General features: G+C 35.2%; 1 protein-coding gene across 4 annotated transcripts; it reads left to right on the top strand.

The window, feature by feature from the left end:
* The first annotated feature begins 287 nt into the window (after nt 1-287).
* Nucleotides 288-14,735, top strand: G9a (histone-lysine N-methyltransferase G9a). 4 transcript variants are annotated; one of them, XM_085193594.1, is made up of 19 exons: nt 288-1,457; nt 1,859-2,023; nt 2,733-2,816; nt 3,667-3,750; nt 4,393-4,517; nt 4,855-5,060; nt 5,278-5,477; nt 5,761-5,969; nt 6,738-6,908; nt 7,959-8,206; nt 8,458-8,618; nt 9,005-9,166; nt 10,526-10,589; nt 11,053-11,186; nt 11,815-11,959; nt 12,274-12,426; nt 13,336-13,569; nt 13,921-14,105; nt 14,555-14,735. In XM_085193594.1, the coding sequence occupies exons 1-19, from the start codon at nt 691-693 to the stop codon at nt 14,664-14,666; spliced, it is 3,609 nt and encodes a 1,202-aa protein (XP_085049720.1). In that variant the 5' UTR covers nt 288-690; the 3' UTR covers nt 14,667-14,735. The 4 variants fall into 4 exon arrangements, with proteins under 4 accessions (XP_085049720.1, XP_085049719.1, XP_085049723.1 ...); XM_085193593.1 differs by having other exon boundaries at nt 2,733-2,822; XM_085193597.1 differs by lacking the exon at nt 1,859-2,023.
* Nucleotides 14,736-18,645: the final 3,910 nt, after the last annotated feature.

The following is an 18,645-nucleotide window of genomic DNA, read 5'->3' as shown; positions in this document are numbered from 1 at the left end:
TGCCAGAATCCAGTAGTGAAAACTGCCCGAAAAGAGAAACATTTTAAAATCTAATGTTTCAGTTTCTGTTACACCTAGTATATGTTCCTTGTATTACACTAATAAATGTCCCCAGTTATAGTTGTTCTGATATATCTTACATGTACAGGAATCGATTAATTACAATTTTATTATAAGTATATTTTATACCGTAAGCTGTCTCGTACAAATCAATGTGTTCTGTGGTACAAATTTACTACAAAATGAAAGTTTTTCAATTGTCTTTCATATTTATTATCTATGGCGTAATGCTTTTGATAATCTGAAATGTTTTCTTTTTGTATTTTGTAATTTTTATAGATAATTAAATAATGGCATATGTTCCTTGAATAATGGAGATAGTATTTATTAATTTGCAGTATCAATATCATATTAACATATAAAATGATAAGCTAATGTTAAGTGATCTCCCTGTAACCATTATAAGTTATTATGATACAAGATTTTTTTAAATATAGGTCTTTTTCTTTAAGTACTTCTTATAATAAAATAATCATATGATATGATAGCCGCTGTAATTACTCAGTAGTAAGTTTAGAAAATAAACTGAACAAAGAAATTACATGACAGGTATTGCATAAATCGTCAAAAATACAAAGGATCTTTAACCTCGACCTCATACGAAAAGCAAGTAACAGCGACCTTGATAAAATGCATACTGACGACGAAGCACCCGTCACAAAACAAGAAGATAGTAACGACACGTCGCTCGAGAATGTAACAGTAAGGCTTGACAAAATCGATACTCCAAAAAAATCAGAGAAAAAAGGAGATACAGAAGATCCCAAACCTCGTATTGTACTCACTTTTCGTTCCGAAAAATCAGGTGCCAAAACAAGTAACATGAAAATAGTGTCCACAGAAGAAAAACATGAGGAGATTTCCCCTAGAAGGTCGATTAGGACAAGAAATACTAAAAAAGATTCAGATGATGACAATATTAGTCACGTTGATTCTGAGGATGAAGAAGTCGTTGAAAATCCCGCCTCCACGAAACGGTCAACTAGGCGTCGAAGTAAAGAGTTTTCTGATGTTATAGCCAATGCAATAGCTAGAAAAGAAAAATCATATAATGAAGCTTCTACAGCACCCACTCAAAGACTGTCTCGAAGAATAAAACCTACAGCAAAAATACTTGCTAATGAAGAATTAAGAATGGGCTTAGAATCTCAAAATAATGCTAGATTAGGAATTTCTGCTGATAAGCCTGTTGAGGAAGGTGTAAGGACTAGAAGATCAGCTCAAGCCAGGAACAATGAGTCGGTGTCAGAGAAAAAATCTTCCAAGCGTAAACTACAAGAGGAAAGTGCCACTGAAAGCTCTGATAAAGAAAGTGATTATTCATCTAAGAAACTCATACATCTATGTAATCTTGGTCTCAAAGTGAAAGATGAAGAATCAAGTGAAGCTGAAAATAGGTAACTTTTACGGTGTTTATATTTAAAAGTGGGTACAAATTAGTGTTGTGGGGCATAATGTAACATGGTGAAAGAGAAAATGCAGCATATTGCATATGACATGCTTGTGGCAAATGGTACATTACACCTCATAACAACACTCAGTACCCATTTTTATCACTTTTATATTGTAATATTAGGCAAAAAAGTCCCTGTTTAATCCTTTAGTCATTCATAAATATTTTTAAAACAATTTGTGTTCCTTTAAATAATTGCATATATTATATTTATCTGTTTATTGCATTAAAATGTGAGCCTTTTCTATTATAAAAGCTATATAAGAGCTACATATAAATCATATTTTAGAGCTAAAGCCATTGCTATGTAGTAAAGCTACATTATGGCTATACCATTGCTTTTAGAAAAACAGAAAGCTCAGCCAACGAAGATCCAGATGAAGATGAAGAGATTGATGATGACACAGAAGTAATAAGCAAATTACTTGAGGCTGATGAAGAAAGTGCAAGTGATGAAGACTTCTGCCCCGAGACTGCTAAGAAAAAACGCACCAAAAAAAATAATTCACCGTACGCAGTTGCTGTTATATTGAGACCAGCTTTGTTTTGCATTTCAAATTAAATATTTTTTTTGGGAAATTATTTAAAAAATAACAAAATGAAATTTATTACCATAAATCAATTCTTAGTACTACATTGGTTAAAGGAAAAAAATTGTCAGTTTTTAAAATAGTTAATAGTATAAAGCTATCACTCATTTAACATCGTGGGCCCTCAAATAAATAATTGTCATTTAAAATCATTATCATGGGAACTTGACATAGTTATATAATTTGCTTGGCAAATCATCTATACTAATATTATAAAGATACATTTTTTTTTTTTGGTTGAATAATTTCTTAGCCTTATATTATATCATATTAATAGTTTCAATTTAACCCACTATACAGTCCATAGTCAGGATTACCTTGGGTACTTCTGTAATGTGTATACATGTATCATATTCAATTCTTAGTCCCTTAGATTTAACTAGTATAGGTTATAAAATTTAAAATTCTTATTAATGTTTAGTCTTGTATATATATATTTTTTATTTATATAGTTTATGTAATGTATTGTATTTTAATGTTTACTTTTATTTCAGGTTATATCATTCTTTTTATATATCTTTTGCTTTGTTATATTCTTTAAAATGTCTGTTATATTTTTCTTTTAAAATTATTTATAATAGTATATTTATATAAAAATCCATTTATGTTATTACGATTTTCTCTTTCAGTGCTCCTCTTCGTCGGTCATCTCGGAAAGCTAATTCTGGCCCTTATTATTATGATACCTTTGCCTTTGACGATGTAGGGGACAGGTTTGTGTTAGTTTCTTTCAATATTATTTAAATATATTATTTCTAATTAAAATACATAAATTTTAAGAAATGTTATAATTTTACTTAAAATGAAGCAAAAAATTATTATTTATAAACTGGCTCGAAGGACCACATTTGTTTTACTTTATATATTACGGACGCGCGCAGCATCGGGTGCTTATATGCACACTTAGGGGGCGAATTAAAATAAAAAACGAAACATGTGTTCAATTAAATATTTTTAAGTGTCTGAATTTCAAATTTTATAAAAATCGGTGCCGATTTAAAAAAAATCCAAACAAACTTTTAACCCCTATTTCATCCCTTTAAGGTTAAAATTTTTCAAAATCCCTTCATAGTGGATGTCCAGAATAGAAAACATCTGTTCAAATTTTTGTTTCTACCAGCGGTTACGGCTGTGCGTGCGTGCGTCTTACCTCAGTCAGTGGGAACATGTCCTTTCATATATATATATATATATATATACTAGCGGCCCGCTCGCGGCTTCGCCTGCGTGAACTACGTTATTATTAATTCCTGTCTCCATGAATACCTACGTCCTATAAGTGACGACCATGCAAAATTTGATACTCCTAGCATTTGTAGTAAAGAAGTTTCATACAAACTTTCAACCCCAAAAACAACCCCTTAGAAGTCGAATATTGCAAATTCCCGTCTTAGCGAGCACCTACGTCCTATAAGTAACTCCTATGCAAAATTTCAGATTCCTAGTAAATGTAGTATCTGAGATTTCGTGGTGAGTGAGTGACCTTTCGATTTTATATATATAGATAGATAATATATAAGCATAAAATAATTTTATAAACACTGATAAGATTTTTTTTTGCAGCGATTATGAACCAAAACGCAAGGCTTCTCGTTCTCACGATACCGAAGAAGGTCCCGAATCTGATATAGAACCAGAAATAAAAGTGTTAGTATAATTTATCTATACAGCAGAAACTACGACGACTATTAACCACGATAATTATTTTGTACAACTTACTACAATGAAACCTAGGAAAATTTATATGTATGTAATCGATTATCCGGATGACTAACGACAACAATTAGTCCGGTTAATCGAGTTTCTACTGTACTTCTATATTAATGTTATAAAGCTAAAAAAATTGTCTGGTTTTCTAGTGTAGTTTCATGTCCACCTCTACTGTGTTTGTCATCTCATTGTCACTTTGGATTTTTCAATATTTATTTCATGTCCAATTTCTTTCTTTTTGTTTGCTAGGGATTATATCATAATAGTTACTTTGATGGGATTTTCTTCTTAAAGGATTATATCAGCAAACCTTAGATGATTTAGTTGGCTGCTATTTATATTTAGACCATATTCATCCCAGTCCAGTTTTCTAAAGACACTTTCTAGCACAGCGTAATAGTTTTGTAGACAGCGGGTCTCCTTGTCTGACTTTATTTATGCTTATGGAACCTGTATGAGTGGTAAGAGAGACAGATGTAGACTTGGGCTGACCTTCAGAATACAGTGTCGATGATAGTGCAGGAAGGTGATGTAAAATATAAAAAAAATGCTTTATTAGCTATTTTGGTTTTTCAATAGTGAAGCAACGCCTGCAGAAGAAGAAGGCTCGGAGGCGGCGTGCCCCACAGAGAGTACGGGCATCGTGGCCACCTGCCATTGCGAAGAGATCAGCAATATGTATGCCGAACCTTCAGAGTTGACTGGTAATATGTGCTTATGATATTATTTTATTTTATCCAATAGACCTATAGTCCCCTCACAATTGGTCTGATTTTTTAGGTCTACCCATAAAATAGAGAGATATAATAGAGTCCACTCTACATTACATTACACATCTATAATAAATAAAATATATTTATAGGAAATATATATTATAAGGAAATAATAATAAAATTGCCACACAATGATGCTTAATTAATTATAAAATTAAAATTTTATTTAATTATTTTTATTTAAATAGAATTTTGGAAGACGATGTTTCTAGAATCATGGAATCACAATTCTCTATACGCAATCTGCTAAATAAATATAATTTTCTAGAACCAATATTCTGTCAAGCGATCGAGACAGTGGACGGTGTGCGAGTAGGTTGTTCCCATGCCGCAGCCCGCCAGGAAGAAGGGACTTCCCTTGCCCCCCTATTACGAGCTGGTCTCAGAGCGCCATATTTCCTAGCTTGTAGGCTTCATACAGCACAGTTGGTTAAACATATGTGCTGTCCGACCTGTGGATTGTTTTGTACTCAGGTGTGTGTTTTTTTTTATGTACATAAAATATTTTTTTAGTGCGTTAATTGTCGTAGCGAAAGATGTTAAAGATCGCTTACTGAGATGTCTGTCTGTTGATCAGATCACGAAATAACTTTACATTTGTTAACTATATTATTGATTACAGCTTAATTAAAAGTTAAATAACCACAACTTCCAAAATATTCAAATGTGACTAAAAAAACTTTTATTCCAGGGCGTATTCTACCAATGTTCAAAAGACCACCTCTTCCATCTCGAATGTGGTGTACAAATAGATAATAAGCAGAAAGCAGGGTGTCCACACTGTGGCTTCCATTCTAACCCTTGGCAGCCTGTCAATAGGGAATATACAAGAGTGCAAGTTGACATGCATTGCAATAAGAGAGTGTTTCTGCCAGATCAAAGGGAACAGTCGTAAGTACATAATTTTATAATATCTTTTTTTACCTTAACGCTGTGGGTTCACATATAGCAGGACTAACCTCCCAATTTCAGAGTAGGCGTGCTGAGTAGCGGAACTCAACTCCATGGCAAGAAAATGAAAATAATTCATTCCCCTGTGTGATAATGGACCCAATATATACCCAAAGTTTTTCACTAGATATTTTGTAGTAAAAACAGTTTTCATTGATGTACATTCTTTATTATTTTAAATGTAATAAATAATGTTTTTAATCTTTTATTATAAATATTTTAGTGTACCAGCTTTCCTAGGATTTTCTACATTAGATCCCTCACAATTGGATTCCGAACCAGCGATACCTGAAGACTTGTTGCCTTCTCTGCCATCAGATTTTAAAAAGTTATTTGAAAATTGTGCTGAAAATGTCGCCGATAATTCCATACAAGGATTATATGAGGGTATAATGGCGGGAGAAACTGTGGAACAGATTATACCAAAAATTGGTAAATATATTTATGGTGTTAGCTTTTTTGTATCTTATTAATGATGGTGTCGTAAGAGGCGACTAAAGTACGTGTGGGAGAGCCACGTAGCAACACCTGGCATTTAAAACTGACGTTAAGAAGTGGCTTTATGCCACTGCGTTTTACATTAGGTAATGCTTTCTGTAGAGATATCTCGCAGGTCGTTCTCTACCGCATTTATGATGGGGAGTGTCTTGGAGAACTATTTGACCTGTTACAATGAATGATTGAACTATCTACAGCCGAATTTTCTAATCGCATACTACGTCATAAACACAAGTACCATCGGCACCATCTGGATACGTGGCACTCAACTACTGTGTGGTTTCGTACGAACTTCCTTCTACGCGCCACGGAACTGTGGAATGGTCTGCCTGCGGCAGTGTTTCCAGGTCGATACAATATGAGTATCTTCAAAAAGCGCGTCTATCTCCACCTTAAAGGCAACGCACCTGTAGCTCCTCTGGTGTTACACGGGGTCGTGGGTGGCGGTGATCACTTAACATCAGGTGACCCGTACGCTCGTTTGCCTTCTTTTTCCATTAACGCCGCGCTCTGCCTCGTCACCAGAACGAAGAAATGGAAATATAAATTTAAAATAAATATTTAATTTCCTCGAGTGGGGATCGAACGCACAACCAGCCGCATTTACAGTCACACTTTGTGCCCCTGCGCCTCGACTGGTATCAACATAAAAAATAAAATTTTATCTTATATATATTCTTACATTGTATTATATAATTACAGTACGTGGCGATCGTCTCAACGAACCCATCCCACAAAATTGCGGCGGTACAGTAGTACATGCGACGGCCGCCCGTGGCGCTCTAGGGCTTCTATGTCTGTTGAGATATATGGGAGCTTCACTAGATTTGCTAGATGATGCATCCAGGACCCCCCTTATCAGAGCTATATTAGGTAAGTAATGAAGATAAAGAGTTGGTTTCGTTGTATTTATTAAGGAATTACGTCTTATGTAACCCACTGTACCTGTGATCAGGTCAGATCCTTAGAATATGCCTTATGCCAACTTTAGTTGTTATATTACTGACACCAAAGTCAAAAATTTAAAGCTCCTGCAATATGGTTGCTGTCTAGAATAATAATAATAATAAAAGTCTTTATTGCACATTTATGAGAAATACAATGAATATTTTAGGATATAAAATGCACAAAGGCGGCCTTATCACTAAAAGTGATCTCTTCCAGGCAACCAATCCAAGGATAGGATACATCTAAGAGTAAGGGCAAAATGTGGTGCAAAGCTTAAGTAAAATTAATAAATATAAAACCTGTACATACAATACATAATACATAAAGATATACACATATATACAATACACATACATACAGATATAAATATATACATATATGCATACATATATACATACACATATACATTCATACATACTATATAGCAAATAAGTGCTTGAATGCAAATGCCGCTGTTTGTGGTGCACTAGGGTTTGTATGTATATTGTATACATACATACAAACATGGCTTCACGCTTTATCTCTATACTAGCGGCCCGCTCGCGGTTTTACCCGCGTGAACTATGTTATTATAAATTTCTGTCTCCATGACTACGTCCTAGTGACGTCTATGCAAAATTTGAGTCCGACTAGTCGAATATTGCAAATTCCCGTCTTAGCGAGCACCTACGTCCTATAAATAACTCCTATGCAAAATTTGAGATTCCTAGCACATGTAGTTTCTGAGATTTCGTGATGAGTGAGTGACCTTTCGATTTTATATATATAGATGTATATTGTATACTCTGTCTATTGTATACTGTGCGATATTTAGATTAGGATATCAATAATATTGATTTATTTATATATTTATAACGCCTACTGATGATAATATGTATATAATTATAAAGAAAATTACACATTTTGATTTTATTTATGTTTTATTAATTGTAACGCCAATTTTTTTTTTAAATAAACACCGTTTTTTTTAATCAGCCCTATTAGATAAAGAAACAGTGGATGAAACGGAAAATGAAATTGTCGAAGCGGAAGTACCTTTAAAACAAGAAAACAAAATAGAGGAAAACGCGGAAGATACCGAAACTACGAAAGGAGTAGAAGAAGAAGATACTAAGACTGAAGTGAAAGAAGACAATCCAGAAGATATCTTTAAGCCTAATAAAGATGATCTTTTGAAAGTTATCAAGTTTTTGATTGCAGCTGATTGTGACGTTAATAAACAGGTATATTAATGCTGTAAATATTATTATTTAAATTTTAAAAGTACTTTTTCTGTATTGTGTTTCTATAATTATTGTTAGAGATAAAATAAATAAATGTAACAAATGAAACTAATGGGACAACATCTGAAAGTAATTATGAAGGTTATGGATTATCAAATTATAATGGAAAAATAAGAAAAAAATTCTTTCGTTTATGCTTTAAAAATACCTTCTTATGTATGTGTGTATGTTTCATAAATACTTGGGTGCAGGGTCCGGAGGGGCTGACGGCGCTGCACGTAGCGGCCCAGCACGGCAGCGAAGCGGCGTGCGGCGCACTGTTGGCAGGCGGCGCGGCGGTGGACGCGCGTGACGCTGGCGCCTGGACGCCGCTCGTGCGCGCCGCCGAGCTCGGCCACGCACACGTTGTCAGGTCACTATGGGTTGTTCTTATATAGGTAGTAGTGATGTTGTTTCTATATCGATTATTCGAAGTATCATGTAATGATATTTATAAAAATTAAAATCAGCGTGAAGCTGATCCCGCACCCAGCAGGGTAGGCAGAGGGAACCTAGTGTTAAAACACTCTGTTCCCCACTTTCCGCCGAATTCAGGAGGCATTGCGTGTTGAGTGGCGTAATTTAACACCGCGCTTTACCTCAAAACCAGAGCGAAGAAATGAAAATATACATTTAAATAAATACTTCATCTCCCCGAGTGGGGATCGAACCCACAACCAGCCAATTTTACAGTCACACTGTGCCCCTGCGCCACGACTAGCCTCAATGAATATTATAGAAATATAACTTCTTTTACAGGCTGCTCCTTCGTCACGGCGCTCAAGCGACAGCACGTGATTCGGAAGGGAACCTCGCTTTACACTGGTGTGCTCTGGCGGGACACTCGCGCTCGCTCTCCCTCTTATTGAAAGCGGCGCCCCACACCAGGGATGAACCGAATGCCCATGCGGATACTCCATTGTTAGTATTACATATGTTTTTTATGTATTATATTTCATTATATTGTTGAGTATGTAGTCAGTCGTGGCGCAAGGGGCACAAACGTGCGACTGTAAACACGAGAGACTGTGGGTTCGATTCCCACTCGAAGAAATTAAATATTTAATATTTTCTTTTCTTCGCCCTGGTAACGAGACAAAAGCGTGGCGTTGAGTTCTGACACTAAACACACAATGCTTTGAGGACGGAAAGTAGAGAACGGAAATGTCTTAATAAGGGTGAAGTGCCATTTACACTAGGTTCCTGAGTTCCTCTACCCTGTTGCACCCTCTAACTACTCCTAATCTATATATATAAAAGGACTTGTCCTCACTGACTGAGGCAAGACGCACGCACAGCCGTAACCGCTGATGGTAGAAACGTGAAATTTGGACAGATGCTTACTTTCGTAATCTGGACATCCACTAAGAAGGGATTTTGAAAAATTTTTACCCTAAAGGGGTGAAATAGGGGTTCAAAGTTTGTATGGAAAAAAAATTAAATCAGCACCGATTTTTATAAAACTTGAAATTTAGATTTTTAAAAGTATTTAATTGAACACGTGTTTCATCGTTTTCTAGAATTCTCCCCCTAAGGGTGCAAATAAGGGGTTGAAAGTTTGTATAGATTTTTTTTTAAATCGGCACCAATTTTTATAAAATTTGAAATACAGACTCTTAAAAGTATTTAATTGAACACATGTTTCATGGTTTTCTAGAATTCTTCCCCTAAGGGTACAAATAAGGGGCTGAAATTTTGTATGGAAAAATCTTTAAAATGCCACCAATTATTATAAAATTTTTAATTTAGGCTCTTAAAAATATTTAATTGAACATGTGTTTCATGGTTTTCTAGAATTCACCCCCTAAGGGTGCAAATAAGGGGTTGAAAGTTTGTATGGAAAAATCTTTAAATCGCCACCGATTTTTATAAATTTTGAAATTTAGACTCTTAAAAATATTTCATTGAACACATGTTTCGTGGTTTATTAGAATTCATTCCTAATTACGCAAGCGAAGCTGCGCGCGTCCGCTAGTATAATAATATAATCAAGTGCCAAAAAAATGTGTCGAAATACCTGAAATAATTTCATGTTCGTGCTTCTTACTACTGTAATAAATGTGAAAATTTGTGAGGATGGATGTATGTTACACGTTCACGCAAATATTGCAGAACGGAATTAAATGAAACTAACTATAATATACTTTATACATCAGAATAACACATGGGTTGCAATTTATGTAAAGATTTTGTATATTTTAGCTTTAATATAACAATAAGATAAAGCGGGCGAAGCCGCGTGTGATTCACTAGTTATAAATATTTAAATTTTCTTTTCAGACACATAGCAGCCCGAGAGGGTCACTACGCGTGTGTAATGGTACTCCTAGCTCACGGCGCTAGGGTGGGTATAGTATTTTTACGTTTTTCTATTTTTTGTTATTTTATTTCTATTATTTGTAAATTTACGAACATTCAAATTACATTAAAACAGAGAAGTGCGTCGTGTGAGAGTGCACTTGATTCTCCCCACCTACACTGCAATATGTGATATATAGTGTAAAGTAAAAAAAAACATAAATTATTAATTAAAAAAAAATATACAACAATAAGCTGGGTAGGTAGAATTTTAAGTTTTAAGTTAAATCTATTTACTTTCTGCCAAATTCTGGAGGCATTGCGTGTTGGGTGGCCAAACTCAACGCCGAGCTTTGCCTTGTTACCGGAGCAAGTAAATTAAAGTATGAAATATTTAATTTCTGCGTTCCTTTTTACACTTGTTTACGCTGGTGCCCATGCGCCACGACTTGCCTACTATAATACTCTAATATTTCTTTTGTAATAAAATTAATATTTTCAACATTTAGACTGACTTGGAAAACTCAGCGGGCGATCTAGCGGTAGAAGTGTGTACCGGCCGCTGCCACGACGCCGTCTCCCTCAACATGCAAATGACAGTCGCCCTCAAAGAGAAATTACCGCGCACTCGTATATTGTCCAGGTATTTATTATTTTTTTATATTATTTTTTTTTGTATGTAATTTTAATTATATTTTGGGTTTTGTTATGTTCATTTATCTTAGTATCATAAAATAGCTGTTCGATAAGTACTGCTTCTCAAATTAAATACTCCTATTTTATACTTGTAGAGGCCGTCGTCGAGGACAGCGGCAGAGCGCTTGAATGTACACGCGAGGCTGTGGGTTCGATTACCACTCGCCAGAATTAATTATTTTTAAATACTTTTTAAGAAAACAAGAATTTGAAGAAGAATTTTATTTTATAAATTTAAGAATAATAAAATAATAATTATAAAGATAAGAATTTTATTCTATTAGTGTGAAATAATGCATTAGAATTGTAAAAAAAATAATTATTATTATTTTTATTTTCTCTGATAACAAGTCAAATTGCGGGATTGTGTTCATCTCTGAACACAGAATGTCTCGAAAATCGCAATGAGATGAACATACATTAAATATTTGTTACTTATAGTTTTTTATTCAACTGTAGAGTATTTCAAAATATTCATTACATATGGAAAATATATATAATAGTAATTACTTATCTATGGTGTTTATTTTTAAAATACCAAAAATTAAACAATTATTATTATTTTCCTATACCAGTGACATATCAAACGGACGGGAATTGTATCCAGTACCCTGTGTCAACGACGTCGATGATGCCGTTTTACCTGAAGATTTTACTTATGTGTCGCAACATGTGATGCCCGAGCATATATTTATAGATGATACTTTAGAGACTATGCAGGTTAGTAGACTTTATTAAACATTTCAATTTAAATATCACATGAAATATTTACAAAAATCAGTAAATTGCAAATGAATATTTCTGTAAAATACTTCTTCGAAAATGTGTGAAAAGAATTAAGGACAAAATTTGCATCCGCCACTCGCCACGTATTGTCTCAAAATTCGGCGGAAAGTAATAAACACACCTAATGTTAAGACACCCTCTTTTCCCTCTGTCTACCTTGCTATGTGCGGGATACAGCGTGCACCTAAAAAAACAAGTATTAATAGATATACATTTTTTACTTATACATATAGTTTTGTCTAATTTAGGGTTGTACATGCACGGATGAGTGTGAGGCAGACTGCGGGTGCTGCACGCTGGGTGTCCGTCGGTGGTACAGCGGTGGTCGGCTGCCGGCCACCTTCCCCTACCACGACCCGCCCATGCTGTTTGAGTGCAATCAAACTTGCAAGTGTAATATGGTATGGGATTAATTTTTTTATTGTTATAAAATAATATTCGTCGCCGTTGTGGCCATAGGCGTATCTACAGATATTTTTTGGAGAGGGCCTGGACTTTATTTTGGCACAGATATGTTCGTATAAATGTGTTTTTTTTCTCTAAAAATTAGAGGAATATTATTTGTTAGTAAAATTTCTGGGGTGGGCTTGGCCTACCAGGCTCTCCCTCTTCACCCCCCCTCTTTCTACGCCTGTAGAAAGTGTGGATAAAGACGCAGACCAAGTGTGGATAAAGACTCAGTGTCTCAAATTCGATTGGAAATCTGATTAGACTCGATTCCATATTCGCTCTAGCTCCTCCGCTATATGCGAGTAACAGTCTAAACATAAATAAAAAGCATATACAGGATGAAAGCGTCAGCGCTCCTTTTACGGACACAGCATATAGGGTAAATTATTTTAAACCCATACCTAAAGAAATTAATCAAGGTACCTCAACAGTTTAAATATAGGATTTTTCACGATGTTTATTCATACCTGTTTTTCGTGTGACGCAGTAACGCATAGATACCAATAACGTAAACACTTATTGCCACAAAAATCATACTAAAGGTTGAACAACTTTGAATTTTGTCGCCAATACCTACCTACGACTCGATTTCGAAATGAGGCGTGTGCGGCGGTGTTCCTCTTCCTGTGTCCTTTGATAGGTTTATGTGTGTGTGCATGTGTGTGCCGGCGTCATCTTTAACAAATGGCGTTTTATTTTACAGCGATAATTTTTATTTATTTTGTTTGCAAAAACAACCTTTTCATTTTTTCGTTTCTTTTAATCGTATTAGGCTTTTATAGAGTAGTTAAAAAGTGGTTTCATTTAAAGTGGTGCTGACAAAAATACTATGTATATAATTTACATTAACATTAACACAGAAACGCTGTACAAACCGCGTAGTAAGCACTACATCAGCCACCGGGTCCGTGGCCATGCCCGTGCAGGTGTACCGCACAGCGCGCTGCGGCTGGGGGCTGCGCGCGCTACGGAGCACCCCGCGTGGCGCGCTCGTGGCGCTCTACCGCGGCGAGCTACTCGCGCACGAGCGGGCCGATGCGCGCATGGACGACCAGTACATGTTCGCGCTGGATATCAAGATGGATTTGCTTGAGGTTTGTACTTTAGTTATTGGCGTATTTGTTGTCGTTTATGTATTTATCAAGTTGTCTTTTAATTTTATAAACAACAACAAATGTAATAAAGGTGTGACTTTTTTACTACAGGTATTGTTTGGTGCACAGTTCTATTTATCCTTAACATTTATGATTTCTTAAATGCGTAGAATATGTAGAATTATTATTAATACTCGAGGAAGTGGCGTAGCTGCATAGCGTTTGACTAGAAAAGCTACAATTGTGGGTTCAATTCCCACTAGGGGGAATGAAATGCCTACAACATCTTCCCTTATACATACGAGATACAGCCTAAAACAAAAAAAATATAATTTATGTGTAATACTCCAGCAATGCAGTGAACAAACCCAGCTATGCGTGGACGCGGCCCAGTACGGCAGCGCGGCGCGCTTCATGAACCACAGCTGTCGGCCGAGCGTGGCGCCGGTGCGTGTGTTCACGGCCACGCGCGACCTGAGACTGCCCGACGTCGCGTTCTTCGCGCTCACCGATCTACCCGCTATGACGCCGCTTACGTCAGTTGTAGTTGTATTTTTTTAGTTTGTAATTACGGTGTGGAAAATACAACGTGTATTTCTGATCGATTTGATGTATAATAAGATCGACGAGTCGTGGCCTCTCTGAAGTAAGTCTTTCTGAAGAGGAAAACAATCATAAGTAAGAAAAAATCTAAAGTACGCAGCCATCTACAGCAAGCTTCAGGGCGGCCACGACTCGTCGAACTAACTGTAATTAGTTTTAAATAATATAAATTATCAGAACAATTTATAATTGTTACATAAATGTTATGAGTTGAGTTTGAAGTATTTAATATAAATAAATTACACCGTAGTTTTTTGCTTAAAAATGCTAACAAATAAATATAAGAAATGGCATTTTAAATAAATAGCATCTTATAAAGAAAATAATCAGAATAGCGAACATTTCATTGAATTTTATCATTCATCATGTTTTTTTATTGCAGATTTGATTATAGCGACAAATTTTGGTCGGTGAAGTCAAAATATATGAAGTGCGAATGTGAAGCTCCTGATTGTCGATATCCAACTAAAGCAACTGAAGATAACGACCCCTAAGAACCCAGAAGACTTTGTTATAAATATTTATTATTTGAATAAGAAATCATAATAAATAATAAATCATAATTATTCTTTTTTATTTCTGCATGGATTTGTTTCCTTTATACTCTTCTAACAAGTACCTTAACATGTTTTCCCGTACCATAACATTTACCCATAACAAATCCTAATAAACTATTGAGCTTGTTTTTTTTCCTTTTTAGTTTTATGCAGTCGGTTTTGTTTTTTTAATTATTTTCTTATAGTATAAAATACAGTGGTGTAGCTACCTTGGTTGGCACCTGGTGTCCATAGAAAGTAAAGCCAATATATCAAGATTGATAAGCCGCGATTGGGTCATTGTTGCCCGCAAATAGGTTTTTGGCCCGCGGGGCCCGCAAGGCAACGGTGTGAATGTAAACCAATTGGTTCGATCCCCATTCGAGGAATTAAATATTTTTGGCTCGGGCCATTTCTTTTTTGCACACAGGCTTAGTGACCTCTATAAACAGACTTTACATTAAGAGTTCCCTTATATTGTACCGAGGCGGTCTCCCAAAATATCTTACACCTCTATTAACACATCTTTTCGTATTTTATAAATGCTCAAAAAACTTCTCGGTTTAGGGCCAAAAATTTAGCGTGATTCTTTCAGGTCTACAGCCTTCCTAGACCTGCCATAGCAGCCTTTCGAATCTCCCTTCAATCTTTTAGTTAATATTTTACTAAGTATAGAGAAGCGTGGCCGTAACTGCATCTGTTGCCGCTAACACATTTTAATCCCCGTATAGTCTGGCAAACATGTTATTGATAATGGGAATCACGCGCGGCAAATTGCGCAGAAAGCGTATTTTGAAGTCTGAACATAGACACCTGCTCACGCCGGACCGATTCCCCGTAAGGGCTCGCGGGGAATCGTTGCGGGGTGTGACCGGGCTACGGTACAGTCGAGTGCAACGCTATCAGTTCATTACTATGAAATATGAATATAATATCATATGATAGCATCATATATGCGGAATGGCGTAGTAGAGCATATTTATCTAGTAATATTATAAAAATTAGTAAAAAACGCCAAAGCAACATGCAAAATGAAGATATGGTAAATTGAAAAAATAAATAAAAAATGAATTAAATTATTATAATGAGGCCACATACAAATCTTATCAATCCAAATTCAATAAAAAAAGTAAATTTAATATATAAAACATGTAAACAAATACAAGATTTTGGCGTTAGGCAACATGCAAAATCAACTTATGGGTAAGTAAAAAATTTTTTTAATAATGGAAATAGAGGTCTTAACAAATAAATTATGTTAATAAATTATATCTCCAAATTAAATCAAAATTTTATTACCGTTTTATTTAAAACGTTAATTAATGCATGCAAGAAAGTAAAAAATAAAAATTGACAAATAATAAAGCAAATAATCAAAACGGTAAAAGGCATTTTTGTTTACAATTAATTATATTCTTGTTTGAACAATATAGTGTGAGCTCGATTGTACCTTTAAAGATGTGTGGGTGCGAATTCCTGTAAGGACGTAGCGCTCACACTGACGCAAATGGCAAACTATGGCAAAGGGATACCGCACTCTCATTTTTTGTACCTCAAAAGATCAGATTATTTTGCGATATTTAGATATCCTCATAAAATTTTTGTTTTGTATAATTTACTACAACATAAACAGGATCAGATAGATATTTTAATTGTCATATAGGTAAATGTGATTTGCTAAGCGTGAGGTAAAACAACATAACAGGTAACACTGATCGAACGTTCTCTGCGCATACGTATACTGCGCAATTTACCGCGCGTGCTTCCCATTATCAATCAAAGTCAAAGTCAAAGTCAAAGTCAAAATATCTTTATTCCATAAAAATGCTTAACATTCACTTGGACATGTCATAAAAGATAAAAAAAAATGGAAAACAAAATAACCAAAAAAAATGTGCAATTTTGACTTGAAAAAAGCCCGTTCAAATGGTTGAGCTCATGAGAAGATACAGGCAAAGAAACTCATGGCCACTCTTTTTAAATGCCAACATTTGTTATAAATCACAATTAACAATTTTAACTTAGAAATAGAGCAACTCATTTCCAAACATCTTTATCGCGAACATAATCTTTAACAGAGTAATAAGCTTTTTGGCAGAGCCTGTGCTTTACCACTTTTTTAAATTTGTTCAGTGATAAATTAACCACGTCGTTTGGAAGTTTGTTATAAAAGTGTATACTTTGACCTACGAATGAGTGAGACACTTTATGGAGCCTAGAGAAGGGCACAGCAAGCTTATTTTTATTTCTTAAATTATATTGATGGAGGTCACTGTTTTTATTAAATTTATTAATATTCTTATGCACATATACTAAGTTGTCGTAAATATATTGGGAGTGTAGTGTGAGGATGTTAAAGTCTTTAAATTTATTCCTTAGTGACTCCCGTGGACCCATTTTATAGACTGCTCGGACAGCCCGTTTTTGGAGCACAAAAATGGTATCTATGTCAGCGGCACTGCCCCAAAGTAATAGGCCGTAAGACATAATGCTATGAAAATAGCTGAAGTATACTAAACGCGCGGTGTCAACATCGGTCAGTTGACGAATCTTGCGGATAGCATACGCTGCCGAACTAAGTCTACCAGATAAAGTTTCTATATGCGGACCCCATTGTAACTTAGCATCTAATGTTATACCTAAGAAAACAGTTTCATTAACTACTTTAAGTTCCTTATTGTTCATCAAAACCCTGGTTTCTACTTGTTGAACATTCTTAGTAAAGAACCTGATACATTTAGTTTTACTACTATTTAAAAGCAAGTTATTGGCACTAAACCAGTGCAATATCCTAGAAAGAGCATTGTTTACATCGTCAATTTCCAATTGCTGTCTATTAACCTTAAAAACTAAAGATGTATCATCTGCAAACAACACCATTTCACAGATATCTCTCATAAGGTGAGGTAAGTCATTAATGTACAAAAGGAACAAAAACGGACCCAGAATAGAGCCTTGTGGCACCCCCAATGCTACAGGTGACCCGTGTGATAGTTTCCCGTTGACATTTACCTTTTGAATCCTATCACTTAAATAAGAAGTGAGAAGATCCAAAGCAATGCCTCTTATACCATAGTGGTGTAGCTTCCTGATAAGAGTTTTATGCTGCACACAATCAAATGCTTTGGATAAGTCACAAAACACCCCAAAGGCATCACGTGACTCCTCCCAAGCCGCGAATACACTCTCTAATAATTTGACCCCAGCATCAGATGTTGACCTTCCACGAGTGAAACCAAATTGACCTGTGTGCAGTAATTTATTTTTATTAAAATAAGTAAGAAGCTGACTGAGTATCAGCTTTTCAAAAATTTTACTAAACGTAGGTAGTACTGAAATCGGTCTGAAATTTGTGGGGTCTTGCGTACTACCTGATTTAAACAATGGAGTTATTTTACTATATTTCATCAAATCAGGAAACACTCCACAATCAATACATCTATTAAAAATTGTAACTAAATCAGGAATCAAAATATCAATTAAAGAATTTATGATATTAACTGAGACACCCCACAAGTCGGCTGTCTTTTTCATACTAATTGATTTGAAAGCTACACTAATGTCTGAATAATTTACATGACGGAAAACGAAACCATTATAAAATTCGGGAACATTGTCTTTAATTAACGATTCTGCAATAGTGGTGGAAGAACCTAAATCGTTTGTTAGACTGACTGGGAAAGTAGAGAAAAACTTTTCAAATGCAATGGCCACTTCCAAATCGGAATCAACAATGTGACCGTCAATACTAAGTTTAAAATTAGAATCTTTCACCCTAGTTCTCCCAGTCTCGGCATTAACAACCTTCCAAGTGGCTTCAATTTTATTATTACTATTTCTGATTTTTGTTTTAATAAATAAAGATTTAGCAATTTTGCAAACTCTTTTGAAAATTTTAGAGTAAGATTTTAAGTACTCTTTAAACTCTTCACCACTA

Source organism: Heliconius melpomene, chromosome 11 (genome assembly GCF_056956725.1).
Source record: "Heliconius melpomene rosina isolate 202511_hmr_F chromosome 11, ASM5695672v1, whole genome shotgun sequence".
NCBI classification, from domain to species: domain Eukaryota; kingdom Metazoa; phylum Arthropoda; class Insecta; order Lepidoptera; family Nymphalidae; genus Heliconius; species Heliconius melpomene.
Note: the sequence above shows the minus strand (reverse complement) of the source record. Positions and strands in the feature narration are given on the sequence as shown.